The 15,573-nt window shown below is 38.2% G+C and overlaps 1 protein-coding gene across 2 annotated transcripts in view; it reads left to right on the forward strand.

The window, feature by feature from the left end:
* The window catches only part of LOC122813983 (programmed cell death 1 ligand 1-like), a 211,629-nt gene extending 199,698 nt beyond the window's left edge, over positions 1-11,931 (forward strand). For both annotated transcript variants that reach the window (XM_044086550.1, XM_044086551.1), the window contains 2 exons: positions 4,519-4,603; positions 11,057-11,931. In XM_044086550.1, the coding sequence (XP_043942485.1) occupies positions 4,519-4,592 (74 nt within the window). In that variant the 3' untranslated portion in view covers positions 4,593-4,603; positions 11,057-11,931. The remainder of the gene's footprint in view (positions 1-4,518; positions 4,604-11,056) is intronic.
* The last annotated feature ends 3,642 nt before the right edge of the window (positions 11,932-15,573 follow it).

A 15,573-nucleotide genomic window follows, 5' to 3' on the forward strand; every position in this document is an offset into this window, starting at 1 on the left:
AAATTCTGCAAGTGAAGACTGCAATGTAGCAAATTTATTCAGGTTATCCTTGTGCCATAATAGTACATGATTGATTGGTCGGAAGCAATGGTGAAGCAGAGCAAGAGACAAACCTTAAGAAAGTTCTAGACAGAGCACATAAAGTGAATTTAAAGCTCAATCCTCAAAAGTGCAAATTCAGATTACCAGAAGTTACATATGTAGGTCATTTATTTACCAGTACTGGCTTGAGACCAGTCCCATCCAAGCAAGCAGCTATTCTTGAGATATCAGCACCAGATAATATTCAAGCTCTACAACATTTTCTTGGCATGGTCAACTATTTAGGCAAGTTTATACCAGATTTCAGTAAGCTGATAGCACCTTTGAGAAAGCTGACATGCAAGAATGTTACATGGTCTTGGATGGAACAGCACCAGAAAGCATTTGAAGACCATAAGCAGAAAATTGCCACCCCACCTACATTAAGATACTATGATGTGAATAAACCAGTCACTCTTTCCTGCGATGCTTCAAAATGTGGTCTTCGCGCAGTTATTCTTCAAGAAGGCAGACAAGCAGCCTATGCATCTAGAACTCTTACCCAAACTGAAATGCAATATGCTCAAATTGAGAAGAACTTTTGTCAATAGTATTTGCATGTTCAAAGTTTCATGATTATATCTATGGTTGAGCTATTCAGATTGAAACTGATCACCAGCCTCTAGTTAACTATTGCAAAGAAACCGATGCATTCAACTCCAGTGAGGTTGCAAAGAATGATGGTCAAATTGCAAAAGTACAACTTCAAAATGGTCCACACAAAAGGCAAACTTCTTTATCTGTCTGATACCTTATCCAGATCAGCCAGAAATACAACGGAACAGCTTGACACAGAATTTTGACTTTCATGTAATAGAAGTGCATCATTTTTCTACCACGAGACTTGATGAGCTAAGAGATCATACAAAGACTGATCCAATTTTGCAAAAGCTCAACCACTACATTAATACTGGATGGCCTTCAAGGCAATCTAGTGTACCACCCAAAGTTCAAACTTATTTTCCTTACAGAGTTGAGATGTTGATGGAAGATGGCGTTATATTCAGGGGTCCTAAAATTGTTGTTCCTGCTTCCTTATAACATGAATATATCCAGATTTTGCATCATGGTCACCTAGGATCCGAATCTACCAAAGGAAGGGCGAAAGGACTAGTATTTTGGCCTTCTGTAGTGAAAGACATTGACAGAGTACTTTCATCTTGTTCAGTATGTAGTAGTACTAAACCACATCTGCAAAAAGAGCCATTTCAGCTAAGTCAATTTCCTGCACTGCCTTGGTCAATAGTAGCCACTGACATATTCAAGTGGAGCAATCAGCATTACTTAGTATTGGCAGACTGTTATTCAAATTGGTTTGAGACTGATTTACTATCTATTCTAATGTTCACTGTTGTTATCACTAAGTTGAAATGTCATTTCTCAGTCCATGGTAGTCCACACAAAGTTGTTTCTGAGAATGGTACTCAATTTACTAGTCAGTTGTTTCAGAAATTTGCAAGAGAATGGAACTTTGTGCATGTTAGTCCAGAATATCCACAGTGAAATGGACTAACTGAACATGCAATACAGAGTGCAAAGCAATTACTTGAATGGTCAAAGCGTGACAATACAGATGTCTTTCTGAATTTACTTAATCTCAGACAATGTACTTGGCTCGCCTGCTCAGAGACTTCTATCCAGGCAAACCAGAACAACACTGCCTATTAGTTCGTTTATTGAGGTCTAAAACTAGGAACAACAGAAGCATTATAGCCCAATTATTCAGGAAGTGTTAACTCCAGAAGTCCAGTTATGATAAATCAAGCAGATTTCTTCATTCATTGAAAAAAGAAGAGACAGTGAGGATACAAACGGCAAAAGGTTTCGACTGAATTGGTCAAGTAACAGGTTTATGTACCTAGCCATGATCCTATTTTGTAGAATCTGAGCATGTGATGTATAGGAGAAATCACAAACATCTTCTTCCTGTACCACAATCGATATCACAGCATTATTCCTGTGATACAGACTTTAGATCTCAGAGCAATCCAGACAATGTTCCTGTTGCAGAACGTGTTTTAACTCTAACTTCCATTCCTGATGATGTTCCTGATGTCTCTAAAGTTGAACATTCAGCAGAGACAGTCCCAGTTGCTAAATCTCATTCTAAATTTTATGCCACACGATTTGGTCGTATTTCCAGACCTAGTGTGAAATACACAGTGACCTGGACATAATTGTATATGTGTATCTAGTTCTGCATAATTGCATGACAAAGAATTATTTTATTGATTGCATGTCAACTGATATTGTCAATATTGCACGACTTATTTCTCAAAGAGGGAGGATGTAGAAAAGAGTGTGTGTGCTGTATTTTAAGAAGTATTTCAAGGACTGAGCATGCATATAAATAGCAAGCATGTGCTATCTTCAGTGGCATTTTGAGAGTGCAGCCAGAGAGTGAGCATGTATGAATGTAACAGCTAGTTTCTAGTTTGTATATAAGTTTATCTAAGTTAAAGTCATCAAGCCTTAATCCTGATATGTTCGTACATAACAAAGCTGCTTGAACAGAACCCACAAAGACTCGCCTATTACATCCTGACTAGACAAGCGACAATCTATATCAATCTATATAAATATATATATATATATATATATATATATATATATATATATATATATATATATATATGGGATAGGGGATCTGAAGATCACTAAATCCCCCTTTGGACAACATCTATTTAGTCGAAAAAATGTAGTCAACTACACAGATGGCCGATTGGTTTGCAAGACTGCACAATGCTCAGGGTTGGAAAATATGGCCTTTCCTTGAGTTAATATATATATTTAGCAGGGGGTATGGAAGGTGCAGCAAAAACAGTGATTTAAATATTTAGTTTCTGTTTTGCATGCACTGTAATTGTTGATTGGCACATGTGTAGTAGCGTGTCAACATCTGCAAAGTCAATGTTTTCTGGTCGACCTTGTGAATGTTGATGTTTGAGTGTTTCAATAAAATTCAGTACACCTTATAGATAGATAGATAGATATGTATATGTGTGTATGTGTGTGAACTGTTTTTGTAGTTTAGTTGACTGTGTTTATAGTCAACAGCTGTTTTGTTAACACACTTTGATCTGTATAACAGCTGATCAACATTTATGTGGGATCACTTCAGTACCTGAGTTGAGGAATATGCCTTCTGTAGTTGAAGAAAATTAAGATGACTACAAAAATACTTGACAGGTGTGCGAGATTGCACAATTCCCAGGGACAGGAAATATGCCCTTTCTTTGAAAATTTACAGTCTCAGAGTTAATATAAATAATTAGCATGGGGTGTGGAGAGTGCAGTAAAATCAATGATTTAATTAATTTTTTTTAGTTTATGTTTTGCATGCACTGACATAGTTGCTTGGCACTTACGTAGTAATGTATCAGCATTAGCAAAGTCAACGTTTTCTACTCAAATTTGTGAATATTGATGCTTGAGTGTTTCAATAAAATTCAGTGCACCTATATTTATCTCTCTCTCTCTCTCTCTCTCTATATATATATATATATATATATATATATATATATATATATATATATATATATATACACACACACACACACACACACACACACACACACACACACATCTACATATGTGGGAGGCATTTTTGTAGTTGACTGTATTTATAGTCGCCAGATGTTTTGTCAACACACTTTGACACAACAGCTGATCAACATTTGTGCGAGATCACAGAGCTTCAGTACTGGAGCTGAGGAATATGCCCTTTCCCCGGTATTGTGCGCTCTCTGAGTTTTAATATATAATAAGTAGGGAGTGTGGTGGTGCAAAAAAACATTGTTTAAAAGTTGCATGCTCCAAGGTTATGTCTCTGAGCATGCATAGTATCTTATTGCTTTTATTTAAGTACACCCAGATCTATGTGTGTGTGTATATACATATATGTATATTATATATGTTTGTGTGTGTATACATACATATATGTATATTATATATGTCTGTGTGTGCGTATATCTATATATATATATATATATATATATATATATATATATATATATATATATAAATTCATATATGTATGTGTGTGTGTGGATGTATGTATATATGTAAAACAACAGATGCAGTGTTTATGTGTTCGTGTGTGTGCGTGTGCATGTGTGTGTTTATGTGTGTGTGCGTGTGAGTTTAAATGCCTGTCTTTACTTGATTATCGATTATCTGCATTCAAATGTGCACATGTAAGCATGCACAGTTAAGGAGAACGAACATGTTGTTTATGACACTTTACCAAATAAATGAGATCCAAAACGTCAGGTTTTAAGGCACATGAAAAAGACATAACAGAAAAAATGACAATTCAGTTCTGAAGTTTTATACTAAATTTCTGAAGACCTTTTATGAGGTTATCATAGTTAACAACTGGAGTTAACCATCTCTGGAATCACCTCATACTGACTTTATTCCTTTCTATCACAATAGGTAATTCTGGTTCAAACCTTGTGGCTGGAGCCCTCATATTCCCTTCTGTGCTTGTGGCACTATATCTTCTTTAAGAGTAATCCTGGTAAGTAATATGAACACATTTCAGTTATTATACTTTGAAATGGTACAGCCTGTAACCTGACTTAAGCTATTCTTTCAGTATCTGAAATGAAGGTTGGTGCCAGGCCTGAATTTTTCCACCTGGTGTTCATTTCTTACAATTACTTCTGATTTAGGTTTAGGCCTACTACAATTCCAGATTGTTCTGTACACTAGAGTTCTAGGACAGTATTGCCTAATATCAGCTCTATTTAATTTCTTCTGGTGCTACAGTGAGGAATCTGACAGCAGTAATGATGCAGATGTCAATATGGAAAACGACGGTAGCTCTTGGTTGTCGATGTTAGTGGCATTAATATTTAGGAAATTTATATGTATAAAATCAGGTTAAGAGAAATGAATGTAGTCCATTTCTTCATTAGACATAGAAAAAATGTAAAGGATTCAAATGAAAGAAGCATTCACACAAGAATGATTGCAGCAAACCAAAATATGGTTTTCAGCGATAGTGGACTTTTCTGGAATTCAAGGAAACAAAAGGACTTGCTTTTACACACAAACCTTTTTCTGACTTTCAAATATTTTGGTATATTTGCTAATAGGTGGTGGGAGTAGACAGACAGGTTTATGCTACAGGGTGGTACAAGTACAGTTTTTTGTTGATTATTTAGTGTGTGCTTCATCCTCTGTCCTGTAGCTCTTTTGTAACAATAATCAGTGATATCCTAAGGGAGACAGTAGCCACTGTAGACACCAGAGGCACTCCAAGCTACTGTGTAACTTATGTTGATATCTATAAAAAATAATTTGTTTTATGTTACTAGTCACATGGTGTATAATATATATATATATATATATATATATATATACACACACACACACACACACATATATAGGTTTACAATCACATAGTCGATCGCACTGTGTACAATTAACATATGTGCGTAAGTCAGATAGCAGAACCATTAGTATGAGTACTATATTGTCAAACTTTATAATAGCGAACTGCCGCTATAGCAAGGTTTGAGAGTGTAGTGCAGATCGCACTATAGTGGGGATTGGGAAATGTGCCCTTTCCTCAGTGTAGTGCGATCTCGGAGTTTGTATATATATGTAGGGTGGATGGGGGGGTGCAGGGGGGCTTGCCACCCCCCGCAAAACATGTTAAAATGTGCAGAGACAATTTAAATGCTTTCAGTAGTGAAGATTTGATTACTATGGCAGTAGTTGATTAGAGAAAATGTGACTGCTGAAGAGGAAAAGATCTGCATAAAACACTACCCAGAAAGAAAATATACAGGTTTTAAAATGGTGGAAAAAACATGTCTAAATGAGAAAAAGATTACATAAAGGACTGGAAAAATGCGGTCTGAAGTAAAAAAAATTACCTTAGGTAGACATTTTCTTACAAAGCAAACTGGCCAGTTAAGTGTATGAACAAACTTTTTCATGATAGGAAGAAAAAACTGAGCATTCTGTTAGAGTAGTGTATTATGAGTATTATGAATAAGGTAAGGCAGCCTGGGAAGGCTCTTTATGCTGAGTGGCCCAATCACCTGCAGCATCAGTCCTCTCCATTCTTGTATGTGGAGCTCCACAAATCACATCTGTATGCTGAATTGTTTCCTTTTATAAACAGATGCCATGCTTTCAACATACAGCCTTGACACTAACAGTAGGTGGCCATCATTTCCCAAATATGCAACTAGAATGTATGTCTCTGTTTTTCTGAGTTGGGGCTTTCACATAGTTATTTAACTGTTTAGCTATGCTAATGAATACTGATAGCTGACTGTTACATTGCTCATGATAGGATAAAATAGGATGAAGGATGGCTTTGTGGTTACTCCTTAAATGCCTGTCCGCTTCCTGCGAAGCATGGCATACCTAAATGCATTTGTTATCAATCAATGTCTGTCTCAACATTTCACCCTTTTCTGATATCAAGCACAGGTAGAATATATGGACTTTGATTGGAATGTGTTTTGTTCTGTTTCAACCAGAATATCATTTCACCAGGGAAGGAGAGCAGGTCATGAGATTCCCACCACTCACTGGACAGTTTATGTTAAATCTCAGCAGGGCCTCTTTAAAACATACTCTTTTGCTGCTCCTTGACATGGAAGTGCACTTCAAATGATGTCCTCCAATGTGCAAATGGTCCAAAGGAGGTTCTTGGGACTGAGTCAGAAAACTAAGCCTCTCAGCAGCCCTGTATTTTGGAAGGATAAAGCCCCAACTGCAACCAGGATGACCTGAGTTTGACTAGCTGCACAGGCACTGGAAGGACCACACTGGGAGAGGAGGGGTTAAGTGGGTGATGCCAATTTTTAAGTCTTGGGGGAGGGAGGTGGCACACCTTGCTGCACTGGTGACACGTGCAGGAGTGCAGGTCCATCACATACAGCAGTGAGCCTAGCATGTCCACACTGCCCAGTGGTGCATCCCTTAGCAACGTGACTCAGCATGTATAATATCATAATTGCACCTCCTCAAAAAGCAGCAAATATGGAGCATGCAGCCACTGACAGACAGTGGTAGGAGTGGCTCCAGATCAAACTCCTTAGCATCTGTCTTTCACCTCTAATGGTGGAATAAATGGGCTGAATTCGCTTTCCAGTCAATAAACAAATGGGCTATAGAGCTCTTGCTCTATTGTTGAAGGCAGCATTTTCCCTGATTCCCAGAAAGTACTCCAGCAGTGGAAGGCTGCAGTGCCTTCTACACATTTAGACCTACAGCAGCACAGATATAGGCTGAAGGTGTAGGTGACTTGCTCTATGTTAGCAACAAATAGAACTCTCAGTTGGTTAGCTGGATGATGTCCTGGAGTTCATCCACATCCAAGTCTCCATAGATACATTTCCTTACCATGTCCTGGCCAGCTATAGGTCACCTTCTTTGACCCATGAAGCCCACATGTCTTACCTAGACTAGGCTAGACCTACTAGAGGCATGCAACATCCAAAAAGATTCATTGAAGATGTAACTACCACTCTATAGACTGGGAAGCATACACTCAATCTAACTCATAGGTACAATGCGTCTGGACTTTATCAGTCAAACACACTAGACCAGGCAGTGCACACCCCAACCAGAGGATTAAACATACTGGACCTAGTACTCACCAGCACAGGCAAGCATTGCAGCCTCTCCTGTGTCACATCCTCATTGGTGAAGCCGAACTACAAAGCTATCTTCCTCAAAATAAAAATCGACCTGGAAAACCCAACTAAACCCATAATTGTTAGGAACTAAACTTCAAGGCTTCCCCAAACCCCAAGAACACAGCTAATTATGCAGAATTATTTACAGAAATCCTGTACAAACATGTAAATGGCTGCACTGAGGCTGCCATACCCACCAGAAGTAAGCTCAGATCTAACACCAAAAATCAATCATACTGGGGAATCCTTACTTTAACAGAGTATATAGCAAAAAAAAAGTCATTGTCAAAATCAGCAAGAGAAACTATTATAGACACAAGAGCTCTCTAATTCAACTACACAAGAAACTAAGAGGCCTAATAAAGTCCAACAAGGCTAATTATGAGGTTAGGATAGCCTCCAAGGTGAAGGACAATCACAAGGCCTTCTTCAGCTATGTCAGGAACCTTAAAGCTAACACCCTGCAGTGTGCAGAACTGGTGGTAAATGGCACAACCTTCACTGACCAGGCTGATATAGCAAATCTACTGCCTGATCAATTTAGCCCTCATGTCAACCTCCACTAACTCCACAGTGAAAGACCTTCTAGCATATCCCCCCAAATATCAACACAGAGCAGGTCATGGTGGAGCTTGTTAAGGCCAAAATCATTGCTTCAGTGGACTCGACAATATCCCCAGCTGTTTCCTAAATATCCTAAAACTTCACCTAGCAGGACCACTTGAGGCACTCCAACTACAGCCTCAAAACAGGTTACGTGTCAGGTGAAAGGAGGGCTGCAGTGGTCATCCCACGTCATAAGGGTGGACCATCAGCTGACCCCAGGAACTACAGACCTGTCAGTCTGACAAGTCTAATATGCAAAGCCATGGGAACATTGGCAACCTACAAACACTGGAGCCATCCCAGCTTGGCTTTATTAAGGGAATATCTTGCCTACTCAACCTAGTAGACTTCTTCGAGAGAGTCACCAAGGGTATGGATGAGGGAAAAATGGTGCATACTGCTTACTTTGACCTGGTCAAGGTGCTCAATACAATACCCCACTCAGATATTGTTAACAAACTCTCAGCACTAGGCATAAATCCCTACATATGTCATTGGATTTCCAGCTGGCTCACAGATAGCATCCAAGGGCTCTGTGTGGGGCATGCTCTTGTTTGGCTTCTACTTCTCAGAACTCAAGGCTGATGTCAAAGGCTTCTGACTCACCAAATTTGCAGATGACAGTAAATAGGAAGTCATTCTAGAGTCCCCCTATGATCCTATGAGGTGATCTAACTCAAACAAATGACTAGTGCAAAAGCCATGAATTAAAAATCAATGCAAAGACAGGCATTATAGTGCCCTTTGGGAAATCATCTACCCAAGCTACTTATTCCATTGATAAAACACCCCTAAAAGCTGACCCAATACTTAGTGATCTGGGAACATATGTAGACATTAATCTGGCATTCGAGCAACATGTCACCAAGATAGAAAGAAAATGATTCTATGCCACCCAACTCATAAGCAGAAGTAAGGCATCCAGGTTCAAGGAAGTTATAGTACCACTCTACTCAGCCCTTATCAGACTCATCACTGACTACAATGCCCCCTTTGGCATTTACCTAATCAAGCACTTGCAACAGTTGGAATGCCCTCAAAGATTCCTCACGAGGAGAATCCAGGGAAAGAATACCCTGTTTTACACATATCACCTTAAGATCCTGTCTCTGTTCGCAGTCTCCTACAAGTTACTGAGAAATGATCTATGCCTAGCATATAAGGGATTCTCAGATACAGCTCTGACATATTTATCGAACATCCACAAAACAAACAGCCCCAGAAACACTAGAGCCAAGGACCTTTACTTTGCCTGCAACATAAATAGAACATAATGGAGAGACAGATATGAGTCTTAAAGGATCCTTGCACTATGGAATAAGCTCCCTGTCTACATGAAGCAGAGTTCATCCCTGACTCTAATCAAAAGAAACCTTGATCATTGGATGGAAAATCACAAATTCATGCCCACTTTGGTCTCTCATGTCTCTGATGGACAGAGGTTGACAGTAAGTAAATGAATCCTTAAGTAACATACCCCACCTCCCCACATAGCCCTTAGCTAGCTGTTTACTAGCACACCCCACCATATAGGTGTCCAAGGGACTGAGGGTCAAAACTGGGTTGGGTTGCATGGCTAGGCTTGTAATGACCCTGGTGGTCATTAGCTTAGTATAAACCTATAACTCAGTTGTTTTCACATCAATGTCAAGACTCACCTGCTGAGCTTCACTTTGCTCTGCTCTTAAAGTGAATTTCATAACATCCACGTTTCAAACACATAAGAAGCTGGTTAGTATCAAAGTCCCAGTCACAATCCTCTATATAAAAAGCAGGTCAGTAGATAATAGGAGGCACAAAACATAGAAACTACAAAACAAACAGTGCTTCATCAAAGTCTGGATAAAAATATTCATTTACTAACTACCAATCACTCTATGCTTTGTTATTACAGGAGCACTTAAATTATAGGTCTGTCAATGAATAAATATTTTATTTTCAGACACTAGTGTACCATTGTGTTTGTTCTGGAGTATAATTACTAATAAATTTGTTTGAAAACATTTGCTGTTTTTTTTTTCTAAAATGCATCAGTCACTTTAAATTCTGCTTGTAACAGATCCTTTATTTAGAAAGCTTGTTACTGCAATGAGTTCTATTAATTTCACCGAAAATGTACTAATCAGATGTACTATGTGATTTTCTTTACGTGTACACTGTAGTATTAGTTATGACAAACTTTTAAAAAGTTAGGAACACAACATAGCTTCTGAAGTGAACAGTGTATAACGCGGTTCAATCATTTAGTGAATACTGAAATAAGTAACCAGTTGTTTGACAAAATAAATCGAATGATTTAATAATCCTAACTTCTTTTTACTAGATTTTATGTTATAAATATGTACTTCTCAAGTGCATTTGTTCAATGATGCAGTCATTAGTGTTTAATTTTTCCTTATCAAATGCTATAGGATGCAGACGCATCCTGTTTTATTATGTAATGAGTTACAGGAAGAGAAAGGCAGTATTTCCTTAGCCCTGAAACTTGATAGTAATGCTTTTTCCTGACAGAAGTGTAGAGATGAAAGGAGTAAAATCTTTGTTGTGCTTTAATATATTACAAGTATGTTTGCTGTTTCTTTATCAGAAATAATTTATCCCTAATAATGGTTTTTAGAAACTGCTGGTTTAGTACTATGCTAACTGCCCTTGAGGCTATTTTAAGCCTACCCAAATTAACCTTGGTGTCATTTTCTCTGTAGGTTACACCTGACTGCTTACTGTCTTGAATTAATCTGAAATCTGTCTTTATACATCTGCAACTCCATCTTAAGATCAAACCCGAGGTCACCCAAAATGGAGTAACTGCATCGGGAGAGCTGGCTTTTTATAATACAACATTAAAGGAGAGAAGTAAGGCAGAAGTTCTTAATCTGTTCAAAGCCTGCAGAAGTCAGAGAAACAAATTCTTCCTAATATATGAAGCAATTTGACCAGAACACTATATTCCATGGAACCTTCTCCACTCTTGCCTCAAATATGTACAAAATCTGCAAGGCATTCTGAAAGCAAAGTGCAATATGTAATCTGGAGACTACACAAAAAACAAAGAACTGTTCATCCTCTAAAGGCTATAACAAACTTTAGATGTGAGTTACCTAGGCTCTTGTTGAATCAGATCATTGTCTGTGTGAAATTTGAAGACTATTGCCATTACTTCATTTATACACATTTTTATACAGCTACATGGAATCTGATATACTTTTCTTACACCAATATGTAAACTAATGCTTTTTTTGCTTTTTCTCAAGACATGTAATGAGCGTTAAGGATATGAGCATTTTCAGGGCACCTGTAATTTGAATTACACAGTTATTTCCCACCAGCCTACTGTTTTGAACTTTGTCTATAGGCGTCAGCGTGACACACCCCACTGCTGCGATGCCCAGCACTGCTGTGTGCATTGTTTCAGGTTAGAGAACATTCCAGTGACAAGTAATAATGAAAACACAAAGCTTCTGTGATATCCCAAGATCATCTATATTTATATTGATATATGATTGATTATCTCTTAATTTCTTTTTTCTATAGATATTAAGTGAAATCAAGTTACTTAAATAAATGTATCTTTAAATTATCTATTTTCTATCTGTTATCCATTTGTTTTACTATTATGAAACAGTTTTAATATGCAGATTTGTTTCTGACTTTATTATTTTAAGTGTTTTTTTTAAGGCAAGAAATCTTATTTTTCCTTTGCAAGAGTGAAAGCACAACTGTTCATCTGCTCATGCAAATGATGGTCAGGGTATGATTGTAAGCAAAAGTAATTCCAGTAGATGGAAAGGAAATTCATCCTTGAGAATTTTTTCTCACCACTAATGTATACTGTAATCATGGCAATGAATACATTGTTGGTGATGACAGGGGTGTGGAGGGGGGGTTACGGAGAACACAACTGATGTCTTATCACAACCAAACACCAGTTGGTACAAGAAGATGACACCCCAATAGTGAAGTTAAATAAATAAAGGAGAACATGTTTTCATTTTCTTCTTTCAATGCTCCCCCCCCCCCACAAAAAAAACTGCTACCTATGTATCATGAGCACATGCCAAGCATTGCTGGATGTAAGTGAGAAGCATTCTGATGAATTATTAAAATTAAATATAGTGATACCCAGAGAGATCATTTTTGGAAAGAAGGCACATCACACCTTCATCTGCCATCACTCATGTGTGTAATGTACTCTCCCACATACAAAAATATTACCACTGAGTTCACATAAAGGTAGGGAAGAGGGAAATGTCTCTTCCCTGAGGTTAACTCCCTCTTGCAAGGTTGTTTGTCATTGGTATGATAACATATAAATAAGGGTACCTGAGGTTTGTTTCCTACAAAAATATGAGCATTTATTTTCTGTTATGTATGCTTTACAGTGAAATGGCTTTTGCTAAAATGTTAAGAAAGACTACAGTGTGACTCCTTTGGATTTAACGTATCTGACAATAGAACAGGCATTACTATAAAGTAAGCAGAGCTCTTCAGTTTATTACTCTTGTTGAAACAGAAAAATATCACTGCCTGACACTCCAAACGGCAAGCCAGACCCTGTCACTCAAAGGGGAAATCGCCTTACTACTGACCAGCATCATGAAACTTCTGCACTCCAGTTACTCTCCATGTCCGGTAAGCAAACTAAGCACTCCATGTTAAACTTTTCTCCTAGGTTACACAAATAGGGTGCCATTTCAAGGGGACCATCATTTGATCTTGGGATCCGCAAAATGAGCCTTTATTAAGTTAGGTCAGGCTATGTGGAACATCCCCCCTGATGAACTTAGAAATTGTTTTGATACATATTCAAGATATAATTTCTAAATATTACACTAACACAGACTTAGACAAAAATCTCATATTCTGTTATGTTTGATCTAACTTATTCTGCTGTATTGGTAGCAGCAAGGATACATACCATTCAATGAACTGCATCTCCAGGAATATAAACTGAGTGAGACAAACCCATTGACATTACATGGCCTAGAAAGATTTAACATTTGTTGACTCTACTATAACTTCACAATTGTGTGAGCTGTTTTATAACATTTTACGCATGAGTGCGCATGCATACACACACACACACACACACACACACACACACACACACACACACACACACATCTATATAACTATCTATACATATTTCTCTCTCTCCCTCTACATATATCTATCTATCTATATATATATATATATATATATATATATATATATATATATATATATATAGATAGATAGATAGATAGATATAGCTATATAGATATATGTGTGTTTCTCTGTTTTAGAGGGGGAGTATAGTTAAAGTCACTCACATGAGGGATGGGGGGGTTGCTCCTCTGCAAAAATTATTTTTCAAATTTGTTCCACAACCACTTTGAACAAGTTCTTTGCTTGACAAGTTTTACTTGTCCAGTGTATTGTTGGCAGTCATCTTTTATTGGAGGCTCATGAACTTGGCTGACTAAAGAGATTTCTTAGACCTGCAATGTGCTTGATTGAGACCATGATCACCACCTTAATTATTAATGTGACCAGTTAATAAATAATCTGCTAATAGGTATCACAAGGGATCTTTAGGGTTTAAGGTAATGGAGTGAAGGTTCAGGTTGAGAATTGGGTAGCACTCTGTCCTGAGCCCTTATTGTTTAGTTTTGTATTTATTTTAGGATTTCTGGTCTTCAAACTATACATACTGTGCATAGAGTAATCATACTTGCCATTACAAAGTTTTGCTTCTTTTCTGTGTGTAGAAATGCTCACCTTTCCCCAGATGTGCTAGTAAAACAGTCACCCACTGTGCAAAGCAGTATATTTCTTTATTTACTTTCATTTGCCAAGTAGGGTATACTGACCATAACTCTGACTTGTTTAAATTATGAACAAGGGAAGGGTGGAACAGAGTATAAATACAAGCACAGGAGAACTCCGTATGCAGCAATACACCAAGGAGTTTAACAGCATTAATCGAACAGCATTACAAAGCATATGAACTTCCAACCTAAAATTTACATTTTGGTGAAGACATACAAAAGCATCTGAGCTCAGGATATGAAAGTTTTGGGTAGCAACAATATATCTGATTATGAAAAACGGTACTACATAAAGGAAAGTTAGCAACAAGTGTAATCAATGGAGATTTTAGCATAGATTTGGCATGAGAACTAAATATGTCATCTGTTTGTAAGAGTTCCCAGCGTGGTGCTGGTGTGGGATTACAGACTGCTCTTGTCATTCTCCTCAGATGGGCAGTAACAAAATATCTGACCACCTACAGCTTCGGTAGCAACGCAGGTATCCGTCATCTACAGGTGTGATATTAATACAGTGAATCACTCTGTGCAGGAACTGTAACAACACAGTTACCCACCATCCACATCTGTGAAAGTACAGCCCACCCTTCGCATCCACATTCCACAGGTGTGGCGTTAATACAACTCTCAATACAATAATGACCATCATCAAAGGTGTTGTAGTACTAACTATATATCCAAGAGTAGAAGTAATACATTCATCCACCCTCCCCAGGTGTGGTAGTAATGCAGTCGTCCATCCTCTATAGGTATGAAGTTAATAGAGTGATCCACCCTCCCCAGGTGTGGTAGTAATGCAGTCGTCCATCCTCTGTAGGTATGAAGTTAATACAGTAATCCACCCTCCCCAGGTGTGGTAGTAATGCAGTCGTCCATCCTCTATAGGTATAAAGTTAATACAGTGATCCACCCTCCCCAGGTGTGGTAGTAATGCAGTCGTCCATCCTCTATAGGTATGAAGTTAATACAGTGATCCACCCTCCCCAGGTGTGGTAGTAACACAGTCATCCATCCTCTATAAGTATGAAGTTAGCACAGTCATCCACACTCCGCAGGTGTGGTAGTAACTCAGTCATCCATCCTCTATAAGTATGGAGTTAATGCAGTCAGCCACCCTCCCCAGGTACAACAATAGAGTATTCTATACTCCGTGCGGATGTAATAACACCCACTGTCCCTGGCCATAGGTGCATAGTAACTTCCATTCTCTCCAGTCCTCCACTTTTCACACTTGTGATACTGCTCCCTATCCCTCCCAAGCTTGACAGAAACACATTCATCCACCTTCTTCAGTATTTCTTATTGTCCCCAAATATAGTAATAGCACAGTCACCCCAAATGTAGCAATAGCACAGTCACCTGCTTTCCACAAGTGTGGCAATACTGCTCTCTGCTTCAGAGTAATAGCATAT

This window comes from Protopterus annectens, chromosome 10.part0 (genome assembly GCF_019279795.1).
Source record: "Protopterus annectens isolate FY-2018-M chromosome 10.part0, PAN1.0, whole genome shotgun sequence".
Lineage (NCBI taxonomy): Eukaryota > Metazoa > Chordata > Ceratodontiformes > Protopteridae > Protopterus > Protopterus annectens.